The sequence below is a fragment of the Microtus oregoni genome, unplaced genomic scaffold, assembly GCF_018167655.1.
Source record: "Microtus oregoni isolate MIOR12 unplaced genomic scaffold, Mior012 000031F_ref0000149, whole genome shotgun sequence".
Lineage (NCBI taxonomy): Eukaryota > Metazoa > Chordata > Mammalia > Rodentia > Cricetidae > Microtus > Microtus oregoni.
The window spans coordinates 27,165,053-27,185,573 of NW_024543090.1; the positions used below are offsets into that span (position 1 = coordinate 27,165,053).

Below are 20,521 nucleotides of genomic sequence, written 5' to 3' on the forward strand. Positions count from 1 at the left end.
TGACAGGATTATATGACAACTACCTATCCGCTGAGCCATCCTGTTGGTCCTGGTATTGAATTATGAAAACTAATTTCCCCTTTTCTTCAATTAGCTGTTTATTTAATTATAAACTTATATCAGTGTAGAATTGTACTTCTGTGTCAATGGGGCATCTGCTGAGTAGCAGGCCCAGAGGGTCGTGCAGTTTACACTAGCTAATGAGAGAGTGGATGTAGATTACGCTACAGCATGTTCTTTCCTATCAGATTTTGGAAATTAAAAGGATCAATTAGAGGTAGATTAGCCATTGGGGCTCTCAGCCTTCAGCAGCTGGAGGTGTTCGCTGTTTGCAGGGGGCTGTGAGATGTATTGAAGGTAAATAGAAAAGAATACGCAGTACCACTATTTTGTCACAAGAGGGTAGCAGTCAGCCATTGATTTTTTTTTTTTTGTCTCTCTAGCCATACAGACTTAAATTAATGGGGCTTGCTTTTGTTTTTTCCCCCAGAGACTTCAGTACTAGTGCTAATAACATCCATATTGACAAAACCAAACCGGTATGGCACAACTACTTCCTATGTGGATTTAAAGGAATCCAGGTAAATTGACTCCGACTAGTCTTTGAGATGATATTCATGTTATTCTAGATTTACTCATCATGCCGTGGTCTCTTTTCAGTACTGAAGCTCTTCTTGCATTTGGCTAGCTTCTGTTTCTGAGGGTGGGGAAGGCATGACTGTTTCCGAGTAGTGTGTATCGGGGCAGTCATGATTTTTATCTGACTGGCATCATTAAATATGCCACAAGGGAGAGGCTGTCCTGGTATTTATGTTCTGTTCGTGGGAGACGCAGGGGAGGCTGTCCTGGTATTTATGTTCTGTTCGTGGGAGATGCAGGAGTGTACTGGAATGGGACATAGAGCAGCCGTACATTTGAATGTGGGCTTGGTTTGGCTTTGTTAATTTGCATTGTCTTGGCTTTATCTGTAAAATGATGTCACTGCTCTTCAATGAAGAGCTGTCGCGAGGACGCCATGATACTGGAACCCTTAGGTATTCGAGAATGGCAGCTAGCCTTGTTTCTTCTTGTCCAGGTGAGAGGGAAAGGGATTTAGTGAGAGGCATCACTGTGAGTAGCTTCCTAGAAACATCGACGCGATCTCCGCTTAAAAGCCTAGTGCTGTGTGCGAGACAGGACTTTTTCTCGTAGTTTAGATTGTGTGAAGCACAAACGGAAAACTAATACTTCCTGTTTTCAGAAACACTCTTATGTTTCTTTTGTATTAATTTTTTTATAATTAAAAAAAGATAAAAAGATCTTTTTTATTTTATTTTATTTTTTTAAATTTCTTGAGACAGGTTTCTCTGTGTAACAGCCCTGGCTGGCTGTCCTGGAACTCACTTTGTAGACCAGGTTGGTCTCAAACTCATGGAGATCTGCCTGCCTCTGCCTCCCAAGTGCTGGGATTAAAGGTGTGTGCCGCCACCGCCTGGTGATTTATTTGTTTTTATTTTATGTGTGTGGGTGTTTTGCCTGCATGTATGTCTCTGCACCACATGCATTCCTGGTGCCCACAGAATGCAGAAGAGTGTGTCAGATCTGTTACAGACTGTTGTGAGCTGCCATGTGGTGCCTGGGATTGAACCCAGGTCTTCGTTTGTAAGAGCCACAGATGGTTTTAGCCACTGAGTCAACTCCTTAACTTTAATTTAAAAATCGACACCCACTCAATAATTATTTTAGATGTAGTGACTCTGGTAATATCACAGATAAAGGATATTAAGAAATAGACCTTTTGTCTTTGTGAATCAAAAGGAAATGAGCAAATATGCTTTTCTGTTTTGTTTACTTATTTATTTTTTGAGAGCTTAAGATCCAAGTGGCCTGGAGGTCCTATCTGAAACTGTCCCAAGAAGCTTAGGGCTCAGTGACATGGCTGTCCCAGAAGCCCAGCAGAGTGACTTGGGACGTGTAGTCCTGCTGTCATGGAGGTCTGGCCTGGGAGTACAGTGTTCATTTCTTGAGAATGTGTCTTTTTTCCAGACACATGGTAATAACTTCTGGGAAAAGTTATTGGCCTGTTTTAAATCTTCAAATCATCTGGATTGTCATCCACATTAGTGGAAATTAGAGGATTTGGAAGCACTGGTCAGGCAAATGCAATTTGACCTTCCTTAAAAAAACATGCCTTTTTGTACCGTACGGGAAAATTATCTATCTATCTATCTATCTATCTATCTATCTATCTATCTATCTACTATCTATCTATCTACTATCTATCTATCTGCTAGCTATCTATCTTATCTATCATCTATCAACTATCTATCATCTATCTATCTATCTATCTATCTATCTATCTATCATCTATCTTCTTGTATTGTTTTGCATCCTTTTAAGGGCTTTAAACCTTTCTCTTTGATTTGACAACTTATGTGCAAAAACACAGGTTTGGACAATGAACTTTTGGAGAAAAAAAGTCATTTCAGTGTTAACCAGTCCAGAAACTTCAAATTAAAATACTAGAAAGATCCAAGGGATGATCTGTTTATGTGAAATTGAACATGTTATCCTTCTGGGATAGAGCTAGTCAGTATTTGGCACAGCCCATTTGTGTTTTCCAGCGTGCTATGACTTTTGAACTTAAACACTGTGTACTAAGTCTGCTAGTATGATTCACATTCAAGACGCTCTGTGGATCATTTATGGTTAAATGTATAGCACTCCCCAGGACTGCCGCTTCTGCGCGGGCTGCCTGGCATTCTGTGTGCAGGGGCGTTGGCAGTAGCATGTCTTCAGTACAGCACTCCCCAGGACTGCAGCTTCTGCATGGGCTGCCTGGCGTTCTGTGTGCAGGGGCGTTGGCAGCAGCATGTCTTCAGTACAGCACTCCCCAGGACTGCAGCTTCTGCACGGGCTGCCTGGCGTTCTGTGTGCAGGGGCGTTGGAAGCAGCATGTCTTCAGTGTATAATTTGTTTGTGTTTCTGGAAGGAGAGTTTAAGATGACTTGGAGTCAGGAAGCACATCTGACTCTTGTCTTTTGTGGCGCATGACTTTTGCCAAGGAAGAAAAAAGGACAAAAAATTAAGGACAAAAACAGTCTTTATTCACAGCGTTTTGTTGTTCCTTTGACTAGTCTAACTTGCTTATTGAAATTTCTCCCTAGAAGAATATGTATGATGAAATGCATAATTAGGTAATGTAGTAGTTTCTCCCTCATACTTTGGTCTTGAGTTATTTGAGAAGTTTCTGAGGAAGACTACGTTTTCACTGAAGTGCTGCATTTATTTTCAATTCTAAACAAAGATTATAATATGATATCACCCCAAATCCGATTTTACACATCAGTTCAAGCACATTAGAGATTTCTACCTTTATTCCAGAGTCTGGTTTAATTGGCCTTCACTGTTGGTAGAAAATTTCTCTTCCTCCTCTGGGACCTTCAGTATCATTTACACTAAATTTTAATCTGACTGCCTTTAAAGCTACCAGATGACTAAATTCTATCAATAACTCCTATAAAAACTCTGAATTTCTTCATATAACTGACAGACATTTAATGGTAGAGACCTCATCTTCCACATGGGTGGAGAAGTCCTAACTGGGACTCAGTCTTGGGTCCCAATCCCAGCATCCTTTGTGTGATTTTGGGAAAGTCTTAGAGTCTTGAGTCTCCCAGGGTCCTTCGTGTGATCTCCTGGATGATCTCTTAATCCCCCAGTGCTTACGTTTTTCTCTATAAAAAATGGAGTTGATAGAGCTATGAGCTTCGCTTCTTCACAGGGCCTCCTGAGGCCAAACACCCTGGAAACAGCTGCTGTTGGGTTAAACTTTATACCAGATGCTGGCGGGCTGAAGCTCAGCCCGCTCACTGGTAGAGGGGAATTCTTGCCTTGCTGGGCAATTTGAATTCTGGTTGCCTTTTAGGTTTACTATACTTGTTCAAATCAGTTAATATTCAAAGAAAAACCATTAAAGGCAATTTAGGAAGAAAATCAGTAACTTTTCGTTGAACAAAACGAAAAGTCACTGTCAGATTGCCTCACATTGTGGGCAAGGGCCATTAAATCAGATGGCATGGGTAGCTTCCACTGTGTTGAATCATACCAGTTTCTACAACAGCTTAGCATCTGTTGGTAGACTTTCTTCCCTTTGTGGAAGAATAGAAGTTTCTACTGCCTCTTGAATCCAACCCCGAAATGACTATTTCCGTGTTGCTCTTTCTTTCCTAGGAACACTTTGGTCTTAGTAAACTGACGGGGATGAACTGTCTGGTAGATGGAAACATTCCCCCAGGTTCGGGCCTCTCCAGCTCCAGTGCTCTGGTCTGCTGTGCTGGGCTAGTGACTCTCACAGTGCTGGGAATGAGTCTATCCAAGGTCAGTACCTGTGACATTAACCAGAAAACCTTCTAGACAGCATCTTCATTGGAAAGTCAGGAAGAACATCTTCCTTGATGCTGACAACCTGTCTTAACTGGAAAGGAAAAGCCAGCATCTGTGGGCAAGTGTTGTAATGTAACATGTTTGGTCTAAGGTTGGTCACTGGAGGGGTGCTGATAGTCTCCAGACATCCAGTCAGCAGGGCTGTGCGACTGTAGTGAGTTGCCCTTGGATTAAATGCGGAGCTTGAGTAGAAGTGTCACTTTAAAAAAGTCTCCTGATTGTTGACAAGATACATTAAGAGCAAGACAATTTAGGCCTTGAGGTTGGAGCTGTTCCCCCACCCCATCTAAAACCTTAAGTATTGATAGGCAGTGGACAGAAAGCACAGGGAATATGTAAAAGGAGCTGTTTGTTCTGCCTGGCTCCTGCATGGCTAGCTTTACACCTGAAATAACAACACACAAATTGTACTCATTAAAACACTGCCTGGCCCATTAACTTTAGCCTTTTATTGGCTAACTCTCACATCTTGATCAACCCATATCTAATTATCTGTGTATCATCACAAACTGGTAGCTTATTGGGAAGATTCTAACCACCGTCTTCCCAGCATTCTGTTCTATCTACTCCACCCACCTATGTTCTGACCTATCAGGCCAAGCAGTTTTCTTTATTAATTAACCAATGAAAGCAACAGATAGATAGAAGACCTACCTACATCAGGAATAGGCAAGAAAGCAACCAAATTCATGTCTGTTAATACCCAATACCAGTAGGTTAGTCACTGAAATAAATTCCAAAATTATTCCTTCAAAGAGGAAGCATACCTTAAGGAAACTTGAATCCTACTTGAGGTCAGAACACCATTACAAGTTTGTATATATCTCTGGTTTTGCAGTTCAGAGCAGGTGTGCTAAGATTTAATTAGAACTTGGGTGTTGTGCTTTAGGGAAAGGTTATTGCAGGTTTTTTTGTTCCCCCAGTGGTTCCCAATCTTCCTAATGCTGTGACCCTTTAATACAGTTCGTCTTGTGGTGACCCTACCATAACATTATTTCTGTTGGTACTTCTTAGCTGAATTTTGCTACTGCTATAAGTTGTAATGTAAATATCTGATATGCAGGGTATCTGATATGTGACCCCAAAGAGGTCCTGATCCACAGTTTGAGAACCACTGTTTTTTTTAAAGGTGTGTTGCTTTTGTTCATGCTGAATTTTTTTTAAACTTATCTTATTTATTTATTTATTATATATACAGTATTCTTTCTGCGTGTATGCCTGAAGGCCAGAAGAGGGCACCAGACCTCATTACAGATGGTTGTGAGCCACCATGTGGTTGCTGGGAATTGAACTCAGGACCTTTGGAAGAACAGTCAGTGCTCTTAACTGCTGAGCCATCTCTCCAGCCCCAAGAACCACTGTTTTAAACCCATACATGTAAACCAAAGCTCACAGATTGTTTGGGAACAGACTAGGTAGTAGGCAGAGAAAGAGAAAGCTAGCAATATTCTTAGTTTGTAAAAAGTGTGTTTCAATTTTTATAGTGAAAATTTTATATATCGGAAATGGAGAAATAAAAAAAGAAAACAAAGATTTAGAATTCCCTTGTTATAAACATGCTTGTTTCATGGGAAAATTAGCTTGCTCACTGCAGTACTATTTGGGAAAGAAAAATTTGTATGTGACCTATGCCTTCTCTGGCACAAGCTTTAATCTGATAGCTAGCTTAGCAATCATTTATTTTAGTCTGCTTGTTGTTGTAATAAAATACCCAAGATGAACAGTTTAAGAGAGAAAAGACTCATTTAGCTCAGTTTCTGTGATTTCAGTTTACAGTTCGCTGTCTACATTGTTGTAGGTCTGTGCATGGCAGAATATGGGGTACAAGGGCTGGATAAAGTAAAGCTGTTCATGGTAGACAGGGAGGGGGAAAGAAGGGAGGGGAGGAGGGAGGGAGGAAAGTTGGTGATAAGATATAGTCTTCAATTTCATGCTCCCAGGGACTCACTTCCTCTATAAGGCACCAGCCCCTAATAGCTCATTCAGCTTTGAACTAATCAATCTAATTAATGCATTAGTTTTTGATCTGGTCAATACCCCCATGATCCAATCACTCTCTACAGTGACACACCAGCTGGGGACCAAAGCCTTCAACACAAGTATTTGCGGGGGCATTTCCTATCTAAATCACAGCATCTAACCCTTATTGTTGAATGACACCTTTGTGCTGGAAATGCTATGGCATGGCTGAAATAAATAAATGGGGTTGACTTCACTATGTTGGTGATTTTAAAAGATGCAGATAAAGAGCAGCTATAAGAGAATGTGATGTGGTTAAGAAGCGTGATGGAGTTGCAGGTCTGAGATTCAGAGAGCACATGTAAACTGAGATACCAAGGACTTAAAGACTTACAGATGTTAGTCTAGAAATACTAACAGTACCTTCACAAAGTGGAGCTCCTTAATTTTGGACTTCCCAGACTATAGACCAATGGGTGATGTAAATTCTATTGTGTTTTGTTTTGTTTTTAGATAGGGTCTCTCTCTGTGTAGCCCTGGCTTTCCTGGAACTCGCTAAGTAGATCAGGCTGGCCTTGAACTCACAGAGATCCACCTGACTTTGCTTCCCAAGTTCTGGGATTAAAGGCATGTGCCACCACACCCAGCCTGAATGTTTTGAAGAAAGGAGGACAGGGAATATGATGATGGAACTACATCAGATAATTGTGTTAGCAGATGAAAGGGACACAGTGGGAGTAAAATTATTTTGGATTGTTGGAGAAACTAAAAGATATTCATGATGACTGGAGCCTATAGTAACTGGATCATATTAGAGACCAGATGCTGAGAAGTTGAGTAATTTGAATGTCATGTAGAGAGTAGTAGGGAACAATTGCTGGCTTTAATTTTAAGAAGAGGATAACATGATTTTATCCGTATCTGAGAAAGATCACAATGGGTATGCTATAGATTGAAAGTAACAATATTAGCAATAAAGAGGTGATTTAGTGTGCAGGAGTCGGGGTGAGAATGGAAGGAATTGGATATTCAGTTTAAGGTCCATCTTGGACAGAACCAGTAAGTGTGGGCATTGGTTGGTTGTGAGGATAGAGAACACCAGAGTCAAAGGTTTGTTTTCCTAGTTTCTGGCTGTGTGTGGTGCCCTGGAGTAGGGATCTAGATGGCACTGTGACATAGACACATAGAGCTTCTCAGCTGTGAACAACACCTCTGGTGGTCAGGTTCCTTTCAGGATCATCTGTTTTACAACTAACTCTAGCTTTTGAGACAGGGTGTCCTTCCTAGGCTGTTCCCAGACTCCCCAGCCTCTGACTGGCATAGTGGCCTGGACTACGTTGTCCATCTTTCATTGCCCTTTGAGGCCTCCGGAGTGGGGGAAGCCAGGCCTGGTAGGTAGAGTGGGCTGAGACGCCGTGCTGGGGAACAAGAGTGAGGCAAGGGCCCAGCGGCTTCTATTGAGGAGGCTGGAGAGTAGTCCGAGAGGAGGGAAACCAGAAAGGAGGAGCAGCAAAGACAAGGGAGACAGCCCTTTGTCAAGTGAGTGGTGGCTTGTGAGCTGCTGCCAGGAGGCCAAGAAAGTAGGGTCTGAGGGAGACTCCATGCCATACACCAGGAGGGGACTGCAGGTTTTGTGGGCAGTAGTAGAAGGGGAAAGTTCATTAGATATAAAAGTCTGTCAGTGCACACAGAGAGGGAGGGCTGAAGTCAAGAACATCACTTTTTTTTTTTTTAATGGGAGGATGAAGCTTCTTTTTTTTTTTTTTGTATTTTTTCTCACCCTTAATATAAATGTCTAAGGGGAAAAAAAGATAAAAGAAAAAGAAACACTTGAGCTTTTAGAATTAAATTCGGCTGTCTTTAGTTCCCCAATTAAAAATTATATATATATATATATATATATATATATATATATATATATATTCAGTACTTACTGAGTCCAGTGCTTTGAGCACAGAGGGAAAAATGTGTGTGCCCCAACTCTACCCGATAGTCTAAGCTTCCTGACCATATTTATGTTGATATTTTCTAGAGAAGCATAATTATAAAGAGGGGTTTAGTTATTGATTTGTTCACTTATTGAAATGAGACCAAATCTTGATTGAAAGGAAAAACACAATTTCTCAGGGTCTTTAAGTGCCAACTATACATGTGGCTCTTACAACATCAGAAGCACAAGAATTCGGTGGACTGTAGACATGAGATAGTTCCCAATCTTCCGTTTTATTTGTGTTTTAGTTAGTACCCTAATAAGAAACAAACGGTGCGCAGAGTCGGGCTGAGGCGAGAGTGATAAAGGCATCTGTAGAGGCTCCAGGCCCGGGGAACGGTCCAGGAAGAGTTCCTTGGTGAAGTCAGAAGCCACAGTGTTAGGAGCAGCTTGGGGGCAGCGTTGTTGATGTCTAGCAATAGGAGAATAACAGGGTAACATGGATGGAAATGACAAGGGGTGATATGAGCCGGGGAGCTGTCTGCAGAGGCGCATCTCGGGCCAGAGCCTACTGTGGTACTACAGGGGCTGGGGACAGAGGTCGGGATAACTAGTGAGGGCCCACAGGGATGGGTGACTGAAACATTTCTAGTTCTTTCACATTGGATATGCCAGTTAGCGGCACTCACTGCATATAGATGTGGAAGTTATTAACATTCATTAATAAACTAAAGGTTTCTGGGGAAAGCCAGTAAAACAATGCCTATTGCCATAAAGATTCCAGAGAACAAAAGGGATGAGTGGCGGCGACAGGTGGCAGCGGAGCAGGCAGCACGGTAAAGCACTGGGGAAGAGGAAAGGCACTCTTTCCTGCTTTCAAGATGCCAGAATAAAGGAACAGCTGCGCTTTCCTTCGCCAGCCTGCACTCAGGCTTCGCTTCCAGGGAAGATTAAGAAACTAAATACAAGTTCTGTCTTTGATAAACCCGAAAGCACAAAGCACAAAGATGAGAAGTGGATGGGAGAATGCCTTATGACTTAGCAGAATGAAGAAAGGTCGGAGCTAAGTGCCGCGGAGGAGACATAGATAGAAGCAAGCTGATTCACCCTGCAGTCTCAGGGAAGGGCAGGAAGAGGCAGGGTAGAATGACAGGGTGGGGCAAGGTGGGGAGTGTTTTTAATTGGGGACCAATTAGACCCTTGTAGCCCTGTCTTACCTGGGACCACCCCGTCCCATGTGCACCAGTCCTTGGAGAAACCCCAGAGACTTTCTGGATTTAAGGGCACTGACCACCGAGAAAGGCAAGGCAGGAAATGGATTTGGTAACTGGGAAATTGAAGAATATTTTGCTTCCGAACAGTGAAACTTCTACTTCCCAGTGCTCAGGTCGGCTTTAGCACACTGGCAGCCTTACCAACTCTCACCTTACCGGAAATGCCAGCGTGTCCTCAGAGGAAACTCCGTGAACGCAATCCCATGGCGTGCAGTGTGCCCCTGTCACAAGTGATTTCCAAAGCTTTGTGCTTTACTGACTTACTCAGAGGATCATCTGATTTTGGAAGAGAACATCTAAAATGAAGCAGACAGAGCAAAGTAGAGAAAATGAAGGAATTAGTAGGATAGGCAATGCTGTCCTCAGTCTGATGAGAAAAAACTAAGTGCCTGATTAAAGAACAGATGACAAAAAATTTCATATATGAAAAATGAAATCACCAACATAGGAAAATCAAATAAAAGGATTGGAAAAATTATCTGGTAACAAAGAAAAAAAGGGATGGATAATAGGGGGGTGAAAAGAATAAGAAAATTTGTGAATCAATTCCAGAAAATTTCAGCTATTTAGAAGAAACAGTGAGAGCAGCCACTAAAAGTAATATTATTTCCCCAAAATGAAAATGCATTTAAATGCAGTTAAAAACAACAAGTCTGATTAAGAAATGTAAATACAAGCTCTGTCTTTGATACACCAAAGAGATAAAAATATCCCGAGACTCTAAGATACAAAGCTGGAAAGTGACTGGGGGACAGTGCATGACTTAGCAGAATAGAGACAGAGAGAAAAGCCCTCACTGCGGCCAGTGAGAAGCTCAGTGGGCAAAGGCTGCCAAGCCTGCAAGCTGCAGTTTGGTGCCCAGACCCGTGGGTGGAGGGAGAGCATAGACTCTTTAAGTCTTAGCGCTGACCCCCACTTGCAGGCTGTGGTACTTGTGTGTCCATGCAACCTCCACCTCCACTCCCCATATGCTACAGATATGAAATGTAATGTTTTAAAAAGGGCCCTGAGTATTTGCATAATAAATGAGGACGGCCAGACCAGGGCTGCCGGTGGGAATTTTGAAACTCAAGAGCTAAGAGTAATAAAGACTAAGGAGTAAGAAAGTGAAGACATTATAACTGAAGGACCAGGAATGGAAGTACTCCTCAAATGGGCATTGGAAGATACTAGACCATGCAGCAATGTTTTTAAGATGTCAGTGACTTTTGACTTTAATAATCAGTGTGAGAATAGGATAAAACACTTTAACCTGTAACATGTAAAAAATGGAGGGACCTAGCTGCCCCCACCCCCATCCTAAACCTGGGAGCAAACCAACAAAGAAGATGGCATAGGAACTAGGAAATAAAAATCCAGGAAGGAGTGAAGAGCTGTGCCCAGCATTCATGTCACCTGGTGGATTAGAACCAGCACAGAACAAATTAAAAGTGGGATGGGAAGAAATGGAACTTCCACATCTTAACCGCTGAAAACAAGAAATCTAACCTAACCACATGTGAAAGTAGGTTGAGAGGTTTTTAGAGCTTGTGTAGGGCTTGAGGCTTATGTTGATATCCAGTGATGGGCAGGAGATGGTACTAGGCGGTTACTAAATAAAAGAAAAACAGAAAGACTAGTCATGCAAGATTTTTCCAAGTTTCTGGTGTCCACATAAACAGTAGTCTCAATAACTGACACAAGGGATAAAGTTTTAATCAAGATTTTTGGCATAATGTCATTGAGAAAGGTAAGAAGGGTAAGGGGAAAGGTAAGAGGGGCCAAATCCTCATCCTTTGTGCTAGGAAAGCAATAGAGTTTAAGATGATGTGACTGGGTCTGGTGGCACACATCTTAACCCCAGCACTAGGGAGGCGGAGGCAGACAGATTAATGTGTTTTAGGCTAGCTTGGTTTATATAGAGAGTTCCAGGCAAGATCAAGCTACCTAATGAGGCCCTGTAAAAAAAAAAAAAAAAAAGGATTAAACAGTTCAATCATGTGGTTATTTGAAGCACCCCGAGAAGCGTGACAGCTGGAGGTGTCTACAGTTCTAAGCCCTTGTGCTCTCTTTGTTCCTTGAGACTATGTGTGTGTCAGCCTTGGGTGAAGGTAAAGAATAGGAAGGAGAAGTAAGCAGCACGAGAAGGAAGAGAGCCAGTAGATGACCTGAATGACCAGGAGCAGAAAGAGACTGGAAGAAGGGGCATAATGGGACTCAGTGTGTCAGGGCTAGACATTGAGAACACAAGCCACTAAAACATGGCCAAATCCAACAAACTTGGGAGAGGCTTTTGGAGCTTTAGGTGACAGGATCGAAGAGAACACAGGTATCCCTGCTGATGACAGTAGTCCATCCTAAAAACCCAGATGGTCTATGCAAGGGAATTAAGCAGGAGTGTATTTGTTATTATTTTAAGTGGGGGAGATTATAATGCATTGTTCCTTAGCTCAGAACCTTTAATTTCTGCAGTGTTAGAAAAAGAGTAAAATTTCTTCTGTGGGGACACCACAGGAGTATAAGGCAAATCACACGGTTTTTCTAAATGTCAAACAGGAAATGAGGTTTTGACCAGCAACTACTTTGTGGATCAATGCCTGTGTCTTCCCTGTTGACTTCTAGTGTCCTAGGACTCTGAACAATGTGGACACTTTAGGATGTGAATGTAGATTTTCCTTATTTAGATATCTTTAAAAAGTGCCTTCATTCTCACTCATCAGGGAAATGCCCATCAAATAACAAAATGTGTGTAAAGATGGGGCAAAGAAAAAGCCCTTAGTGCTTGTGGTGGGAACATAAATTAGCATAGTGCTGTGGAAATAAGCATGGAGAGATGGCTCAGTGTTAAGAGTACTGGCTGTTCTTCCGAAGGACCCAGGTTCAATTCCCAACACCCACATAGCAGCCCACAGCTGCCTTTAACTCCTGTTCCAGGGGATCTGACACCCTCACACAGACATGTGGGCAAAACACCAGTGCACATAAAATACAAATAAGTAAATTATAAAAAGCTGAAAATAGAATAATTTTGTGATCGAGATAGACCATGTGGTGATTTATATGTAATTGGTCCCCATAATCTCATAGGGAGTCACACTATTAGGAGGTGTGACTTTGTTGGAGTGGGTATGAGAGAAATGTGTCACTGTGGGGCAAGGCTTTGAGGTTTCCCATGCTCAGGACACCTCCTAGTGTCCCAGTTGAGTTCCTGCTGCCTGAAAGATGTGGGGCTCTCAGCTACTTCTCCAGCATCACGTCTGCCTGCATTCCACCATGCTGTCTGCCATGATGATAGTGGACTGAATCTCTAAATCTGTAAGTGAGCCACCATAATTAAATGTTTTCTGTGGTCATGGTGTCTCTTCACAGCAATAGAAACCCTGACTAAGACAGTCCACTACATAGCTGAAGTCAGCATTCGGTAGAGACACTTGCATGCCCATGAACTGAACAACTGTTCACAGCAGAACATTAGAGAATCAGCTGAGGTGTCCAGCAGCAGACAAGTGGGCAAAGCAAGCATGGTGCATACACACAGTGGGGTACCATTCAGCTGTTAAGAAAAAAAAAAACTCATGCCATTTGTAGGAAAATGGGTACACCTGGAGATTTTCAAATGTGTTAAAATGAGCCAGCTTCAGAAATACCACATTCCCCCCTCAAGCAGAATCTAGATTTAAAAAAAGACTTAAAAGCAGAGAAAAGGGTCTGTGGGAGAAGAAGGGGACCAGTAAGAAGTAGGAGGGGTGAGGGTGATCTTGTAGAGGTCCATGATAGACACACTCACAACAAGACTCAAAGGTTTTGTCCAATGACTGTTTTCTGATGAACACAAAGCTTATACATTCTAAAACACAGGGAAGTGGGGTGTAGATACAGTATGGCATTTGCCAGTCTTGATCGATTTTGGATGGGCAGATGGCCTTAGTTGTGGCGTGTGGAAACACAAATGCCGCCCTAACGAAGTTTAGGTATCAAAGGTCAAGACTGGTTGTTCAGGGGAATTCACCACGGGGGGTTTATCCAAGGCCACTTGTGTTCTATTTTATCATGGTGCAGCTTGCTTCTGACTTACATGCTCAGTTCCAGTCTGTTCTTGGAGCACACAAAGGACTAAGTGTCTTATTTATTTATTTATTTATTTATTTACTTACTTATTTATTTATTTATTTGAACTAAGTGTCTTGTAAGGATGCTGGAGACAGCTTCCTGGCTTGGGACCCTGTTACAACTAGCTCCTAGTTGTAGACATCAAAGTGTATTAGACTGGCTTCTACTCACAAATTCCTTCTCCCTTTTCTAAGTGGGATAAGGTGCACATCCTGAATTTATGGTATGGTGGTCTAAGCAAGTGTACTGTGGAGGATCTGCAAGGCAAGGAGAGCAGTGTGGTGGTCCATGTTCCATATTGAAACGCAAGGGGCAACTGTGTTTGATGAAGATTGAAGTGGCCATCACGGAACAGCAGGTATAGGGGACATTATTTATATGCATGTCTTTACATCATGTTAAAAATAATGCATGCAATTCCAAGTAACCCAGGATAGAGGTTGGACACTTCCTTGGAGGCTGTGGTTCATTGACATAGGTAGTGAAACTTGTAGTTGGTGTCAAGAATCCTGTTTGTTAGGTGAAACACACCGTGATTTCATAGGAACGGCATTGGATCTATGAGGGCTGCTGCCAGGGAAGATAGATTTTTAGGCACTGCTAAATTTAATATCCTAAGTCCTGTAGATAGTGGCTTGGAGACATTTATCCAACAGCTACTATATGCCAGGTTTCACTGTAGACATCGGAGATACAACTGTAAACAAATCCAGGAAGTCTCCACTCTTGTGCAGTTTCCACGTTGTTAGTGGTGGGTGGGTAAGAAGTGTAGAGGTGAACATGGAATGTATCCAAATGCTCTGGGGAAACACGAGTTCCATCAACAGGGAAGCTGCTGCTTTAGCTGGGGAGGGTTTGAAGGGAGACCTGTGGGAGAGACTGAGAACCGGGGCATGCCAAAGAGAGGTTAGAGAAGTTTGTCTTCTTTAGGATGAGTGATGCCCCGCCGCTGGGAGTGGGGCCGTGAATGAGGGCAGAGTACTGGGAGGTAAGTTGAGAGGTGTTGGGGGTCATGTGGTACAGAACTGTCCATCTCTGGCTGAAAGCCTGTGGGGGCTCTGAGCTACGGACTGCAAGATGCCCCACACTGACTATTTCTTTCAGAAGTGCCCCATCAACGGTTCCCTACACCCATGGGATGAAACACTACTCAAAGAAGAGAAATCACAAAAGTCCTTCAAGCACTTAGTGCTTGTTATAGAATGTGAACACCTTTACTGACTGAACAGCCATTGTACAAGATGTTGAGCATTTTACTTGTAAATAGGGTTGAAACTGTGGTTCCTTAGTAAAGTTAAACAGAGGATTTCACGCAAAAACTGAGTTCTGCTCTCAAATATTGAGAACAGTCCAGGGCTATTTCAGGCAGAGGGAGCCCTCCTATGCATTTAAACAGCCCACTGGGCCAGGTTTACACGTACAGGTCAGCTGGGGCCTAGAATCCTGTGCAGCTCATGAAATTCCCAATAACAACTTTCATCTAAGGGACGGTTTCTAGTTGCCAAATTTGTCACATAGGCAAGAGGTGATGTTCTTTGCTGAATGGTGTTTTTGAGGTTTGAAATCCCATACCGGGACCCACTGAAGTTTTCAGGAAGTGAAATACTTGAGGTTCTATAACACATGTATTCAAGATTGCACCTTGCCCACTTATAGGGGCCATTTCCTTTAGGGGTACACACATAATACACACACACACACACACACACACACAGAGAGATGTGCATACACATATAGCTCTCTCTCTCTCTCTATACACACACACACACACACACACACACACACACACACACACACATATATATATGTATACGTAGCTATATTTAAGGGAAATATTTTGGCCTTAAGGATGAGACCGTGAGCTTAAAATGTCTACATTATAAAACAAAAAAGATCTAACCATTATCCAAAAGTTTCAAGTAAAATTTGAATGCTTTAGTAGCAGTTTGCTATGTGGTCTAAGAAAAATCAGCAGCCAAATTGCACTGTCTCTATCATTATGCTTAGAAGTCCACACTAGCATGGTGCTGCAGTTTGCTTAGAATAACACAGGCCTCCTACACACACTAGCTAAGGAAAATAGTAGTGACAGCATTCCTGCCAGATGTTGACTGCTAATGTGTGCAGCAGCTGGCCTCTGAGAGGATGGCAGCTCCAGAGCAATCTTGGGGAAAAAAAAAATCTCTTAATGAAGTGTTGAACATGGACCAAAGCCATGTGCTCACTGCACAAAACCCAGAAAGCTTCAGTGTTAGCCATGCATGGGTGGCCTGGATTTAAACAGGTTTGACATTTTAAGTTAATATGTAAATACAAAGCTATCCAATAAAAAGGGCCCTTTCTTTCCATTAAGGCATGGTGTTTGAATCTCTGGTTTCACTCTTTGCTGAGAGGAAGACTGGAGCCAGAGCCAGAATCATTGATTGCTGGTTAGGGTTCCCTCCGGTGATGGGGCTATGTGACTGAAGTGTGCAGTTACAGAGACTGTTCAGGTCACCCCCACCTTCCCATCTCCCTCCCCAGACTATGCTTACCTTTATCATAAGTGAAGGCAAACCAGAACAACTGGGAAAGGTGGACTGGAGGACGTGGGTCTCCGTTTCTGAGTAGTTTGAAATAACTACCACTGAAAATTTGTTCATGTGAGTGGCTGCCTTCTAAGCTTTCACTGTGATTTGTGGATCCTTATCATTAATAGTCTACAGTGTTTTGAGGCCTCTTTGATTTGCATGCTACAGTCTGCTAAAGACTATCCAGTATGTAAGAATTAATTGGAATTATGCAGGTGATAGATACTAATTATTCCACGCATGCATAGCCCCACTTACTATATTTATTCTAGGCACTGAATATACTAGAAGGATGAAAATTCAGGGCAGATGCCCCTCCCTGCCAAATCCAGAAGTGCTGTCATCTCTCTTCCTGTGTGTTCATGTTTCACGGGGTAGGGGTAGAAGGCTGTCTTGGTCCAGAGTTTTTTTTTTTTTTTGAAATATTTTATTGCCCCCTTTGGCTGTAAGCTCGTCTACAGAGGAACTTTGCGTCTATTGTTTTCAACACTAGAAGCACAATACGCATTTGTTGAATTAGGTGGTGAGCTTCAGACTATAATAGAATAAGATTAATATTCAGGGCATGGGAAAGATGCCTGGTAAGGTGACAAACTTTCTCCCCCCAAAAAAAACAATTATAGTAAAGAGTACCTCCCTTTTCTCAAATCCTAACATAGCTAATATTTTTTTAAGTACTTAAGCCCTAGAAACTGGTAGGCAATTCTAGCACTATGTATGAAACATTCCCATAGCTTTTATCAGAGTTGCTCTACCTTATAATATAAAAGTATCTATATGGAATAAGTTAGTCAAAAACAGAGATCCTAGCCTTTTAATACCCAGCATTCCACAGTAGAAAAAAAGTATGAAAAAATACATATTAACCTCAATTCTTGATTTCTAGCAAATCTTGCCTTGTCTTCAAATAAAGCTTCCATATGAAAGACTACTTCCCTCTTTTCTTTTTAATTTATTTATTTATTAAAGATTTCTGTCTCTTCCCCACCACCGCCTCCCATTTCCCTTCCCCTCCCCCAATTAAGTCCCCCCCCCCAGCCTGAAAAGCAATCAGGGTTCCCTGTCCTGTGGGAAGTCCAAGGAACCCCCACCTCCATCCAGGTCTAGTAAGTTGAGCATCCAAACTGCCTAGGCTCCCACAAAGCCAGTGCGTGCAGTAGGATCAGAAACCCATTGCCATTGTTCTTGAGTTCTCAGGTCCAGAGTTATTTAATCTTGTTCTGGAAGCCTTATCTGCTAGGGTATAGAGCAGTGCTGTCTAGACCTTGTTCTGCTTTGTGGCCAGCCTACCTATAACTCATCAGGATGCCCTGTGCCTCAGTTTCTGCTTTTATAACAAGAACGATGTTAGCTTCTCCACTACACAGGGCCAGCCCAGTTGGACTGGGTTTGTTCTTCCAGTTCACTGACCTTCCTTAGAGATTTTAGAAAAGTTGAGGGAAAAGTTTAGCAAGAAAACAGGGAAGACTAGAAAGAAAGAGATTGGTTAGGGGAATTTTTGTGACTGTGTGGCTTTGCAAATGTAGCAAAGGCAGACTGTGTTATATGGTAAGACAGAGATCCAGCCAGGAAAGGCACCACTAGGGGTCCTCTGAAAGCCTGAGAGTACAGTTGAAAAATATGACCTTAAAAATCTCAGGTTAGAATTTGTAAAAAACGGCTTTTCTCTCCTTCATTCTTGAGCCTCTAAATGTATTGAACACACCGTCTCCTACCTGTGGGAACTTTTTAAAAAGTCTCTTCTTAACATCTTAAAATGTATTATTTATATGTGTATGGGTGTTTTGCCTGCTTGTCCCTCTGTGGACCATACGTGAGCAGTGCACAGCAGAGGCCAGAAGAGAGCATCAGTTTCCCCCGGGACTGGAGACAGACTGTTGTGAGCTTTCTTGTGGGTGCTGGGCGTTGAACCTGGTCCTCTGGAAGAAGCCAAGTGCTCTCAACTGCTGAGTCATTCCTTCAGCCCATCCATGGCAGCTTTTAAAGTAGGGTTTCATTATTATTTCAAATTTTCAGGGGAAATACTGAAGCTAGATCATTTATTTAATGTGATCAAAGTCAAGGCACTTGGAGTTGTTGAGATTCTAGTGTAGATGTGTTTGCTCCAAAATCAAATGTTTTTGTATTCAGCAGGGTATGGTATAATTCTAACAAGTATCTTGGACCAGGCAACTCGCTGAAGGTCTGGTCCTCACAGTCTGTGGTCCTGCTGGCATTCCAAATACAATGAGAATAAATTACAAATATTCACATTCATGCTTAATAGTGGGAACTGACTTCCTTTTTTAGATGACAGTTTGGACTGTGATCAAAGAAATAGGATTCCTTGAAATCTTGCTGAGTTCAGAGTAAAAGATATGGGCTATTTGGTACAGAAACTCTTATTAGGCAGGTAGCTCTTGGCCTTAAGGAGCCTATGATGTAGGGGGGGAGTTCCGATTAACATAACAATAGAGATGGTGAGGGACATTGGTATCACATTTTTCTAAAAGCTATGATGGAGACTAGCACCCTGTTTTTTAATGAAGCCAGTATAACCATGTGTGACTTCTTGATTCTAGACTTGATAAGGACATCACAAGAAAATGATATGTTAGTGTCTCTCATGACCTTATATATTAAAAAATTAAGACAAAGTCTTCACAAGTCATATCAGTCCAGTAAAGTAAGAAGACAATTTATGGCTAACTTGATTCTGCTCTAACAACGGAAAGAGCACACACCTGCTCTTCTTCAGGCAGTTTTTTTTTTTTTTTAGTTTTTATTTTATTTTTTTTATTCTTTTTTTTTTTATTAAGAAAAGGAAAAAAAAAGTTTCCCGCTCCTCCCAGCCTCCCATTTCCCTCCCCCTCCTCCCACCCTTCTTCCCCTCCCCCCACTCCTCTCCCCCTCCCTCTCCAGTCCAATGAGCAGTCAGGGTTCCCTGCCCTGTGGAAAGTCCAAGGTCCTCCCCCCTCCGTCCATGTTTAGGAAGGTGAACATCCAAACTGGCTAGGCTCCCACAAAGCCCGAACATGAAGTAGGATCAAAACCCCATGCCATTGTCCTTGGCTTCTCATCATCCCTCATTGTTCGCCATGTTCAGAGAGTCCGGTTTTATCCCATGCTTTTTCAGTCATCTGAAACGACCCTATCCTATAGCAATACTGACGAATATCTTGCATATCACCATAGAACCTTCATCTGGTGATGGATGGAGATAGAGACAGAGACCCACACTGGAGCACTGGACTGAGCTCCCAAGGTCCCAATGAGGAGCGGAAGGAGGGAGAAGATGAGCAAGGAAGTCAGGACCACGAGGGGTGCACCCACCCACTGAGACAGTCGGGCTGATCTATTGGGAGCTCACCAAGGCCAGCTGGACTATGACTGAAAAAGCAAGGGATAAAACCGGACTTTCAGGCAGTTTTTTATTTGACCTTTCATTTTAATAGTTGAGACAGGGTCTCGTGACACCCATTCTGCATTCAGGCTGGCCTCAAGCTCCCAATTTCCTGCTTCCTCAAGCATTGGAATTATAGGTGTTTGCTCTCTGTACTGGGCTGCTGAGTATTGGGATTATAGGAGTGTGTCCTCGGTACAGGGCTGCTGAGTGTCGGGATTACAGGAGTGTGTCCTCGGTACAGGGCTGCTGAGTCTCAGGATTACAGGAGTGTGTCCTCGGTACAGGGCTGCTGAGTGTCGGGATTACAGGTGTGTGTCCTCGGTACAGGGCTGCTGAGTGTCAGGATTACAGGTGTGTGTCCTCGGTACAGGGCTGCTGAGTGTCAGGATTACAGGTGTGTGTCCTCGGTACAGGGCTGCTGAGTGTCGGGATTACAGGTGTGTGTCCTCGGTACAGGGCTGCTGAGTGTCAGGATTACAGGAGTGTGTCCTCGGTACAGAGTTGCTTGCTTGACTTCTTTTAATCTAATACGCCCTAAAATGAAAGTCATTTTAGTCATTTTATACAAACAGGATGGGGCAGTTGTCTGAGCACTCCACTTTGTCTTCATTGAGTGGAAGATACACTAATTTCATTTGTGATGTGTAGTGAAGGACTTGCCTACAGAAAAACCTGATAGATTCATGGATTATAGCTGGAATTTCTCAGTAAGAAGCTACCTTTCCTCATAATAGGCCTCAGGGCTATCTGCTTCCAAAGTTTACTCTGAGGCCCCCAACTTGAGTCTTCTTTGTGCTATAAATGAGGATATTTTTGTAATCAGTTTTGTGTAGTGAGATACATACTCTTGAATGATGAACAGTGCAGCTTAGTGTCTGTTCATCACCAC

General features: G+C 42.6%; 1 protein-coding gene across 5 annotated transcripts in view; it reads left to right on the forward strand.

The window, feature by feature from the left end:
• The window catches only part of Galk2 (galactokinase 2), a 127,003-nt gene that overhangs the window by 29,550 nt on the left and 76,932 nt on the right, over positions 1 to 20,521 (forward strand). For all 5 annotated transcript variants that reach the window (XM_041678868.1, XM_041678869.1, XM_041678867.1 and 2 more), the window contains 2 exons: positions 491 to 581; positions 4,213 to 4,359. In XM_041678868.1, the coding sequence (XP_041534802.1) occupies positions 491 to 581; positions 4,213 to 4,359 (238 nt within the window). The remainder of the gene's footprint in view (positions 1 to 490; positions 582 to 4,212; positions 4,360 to 20,521) is intronic.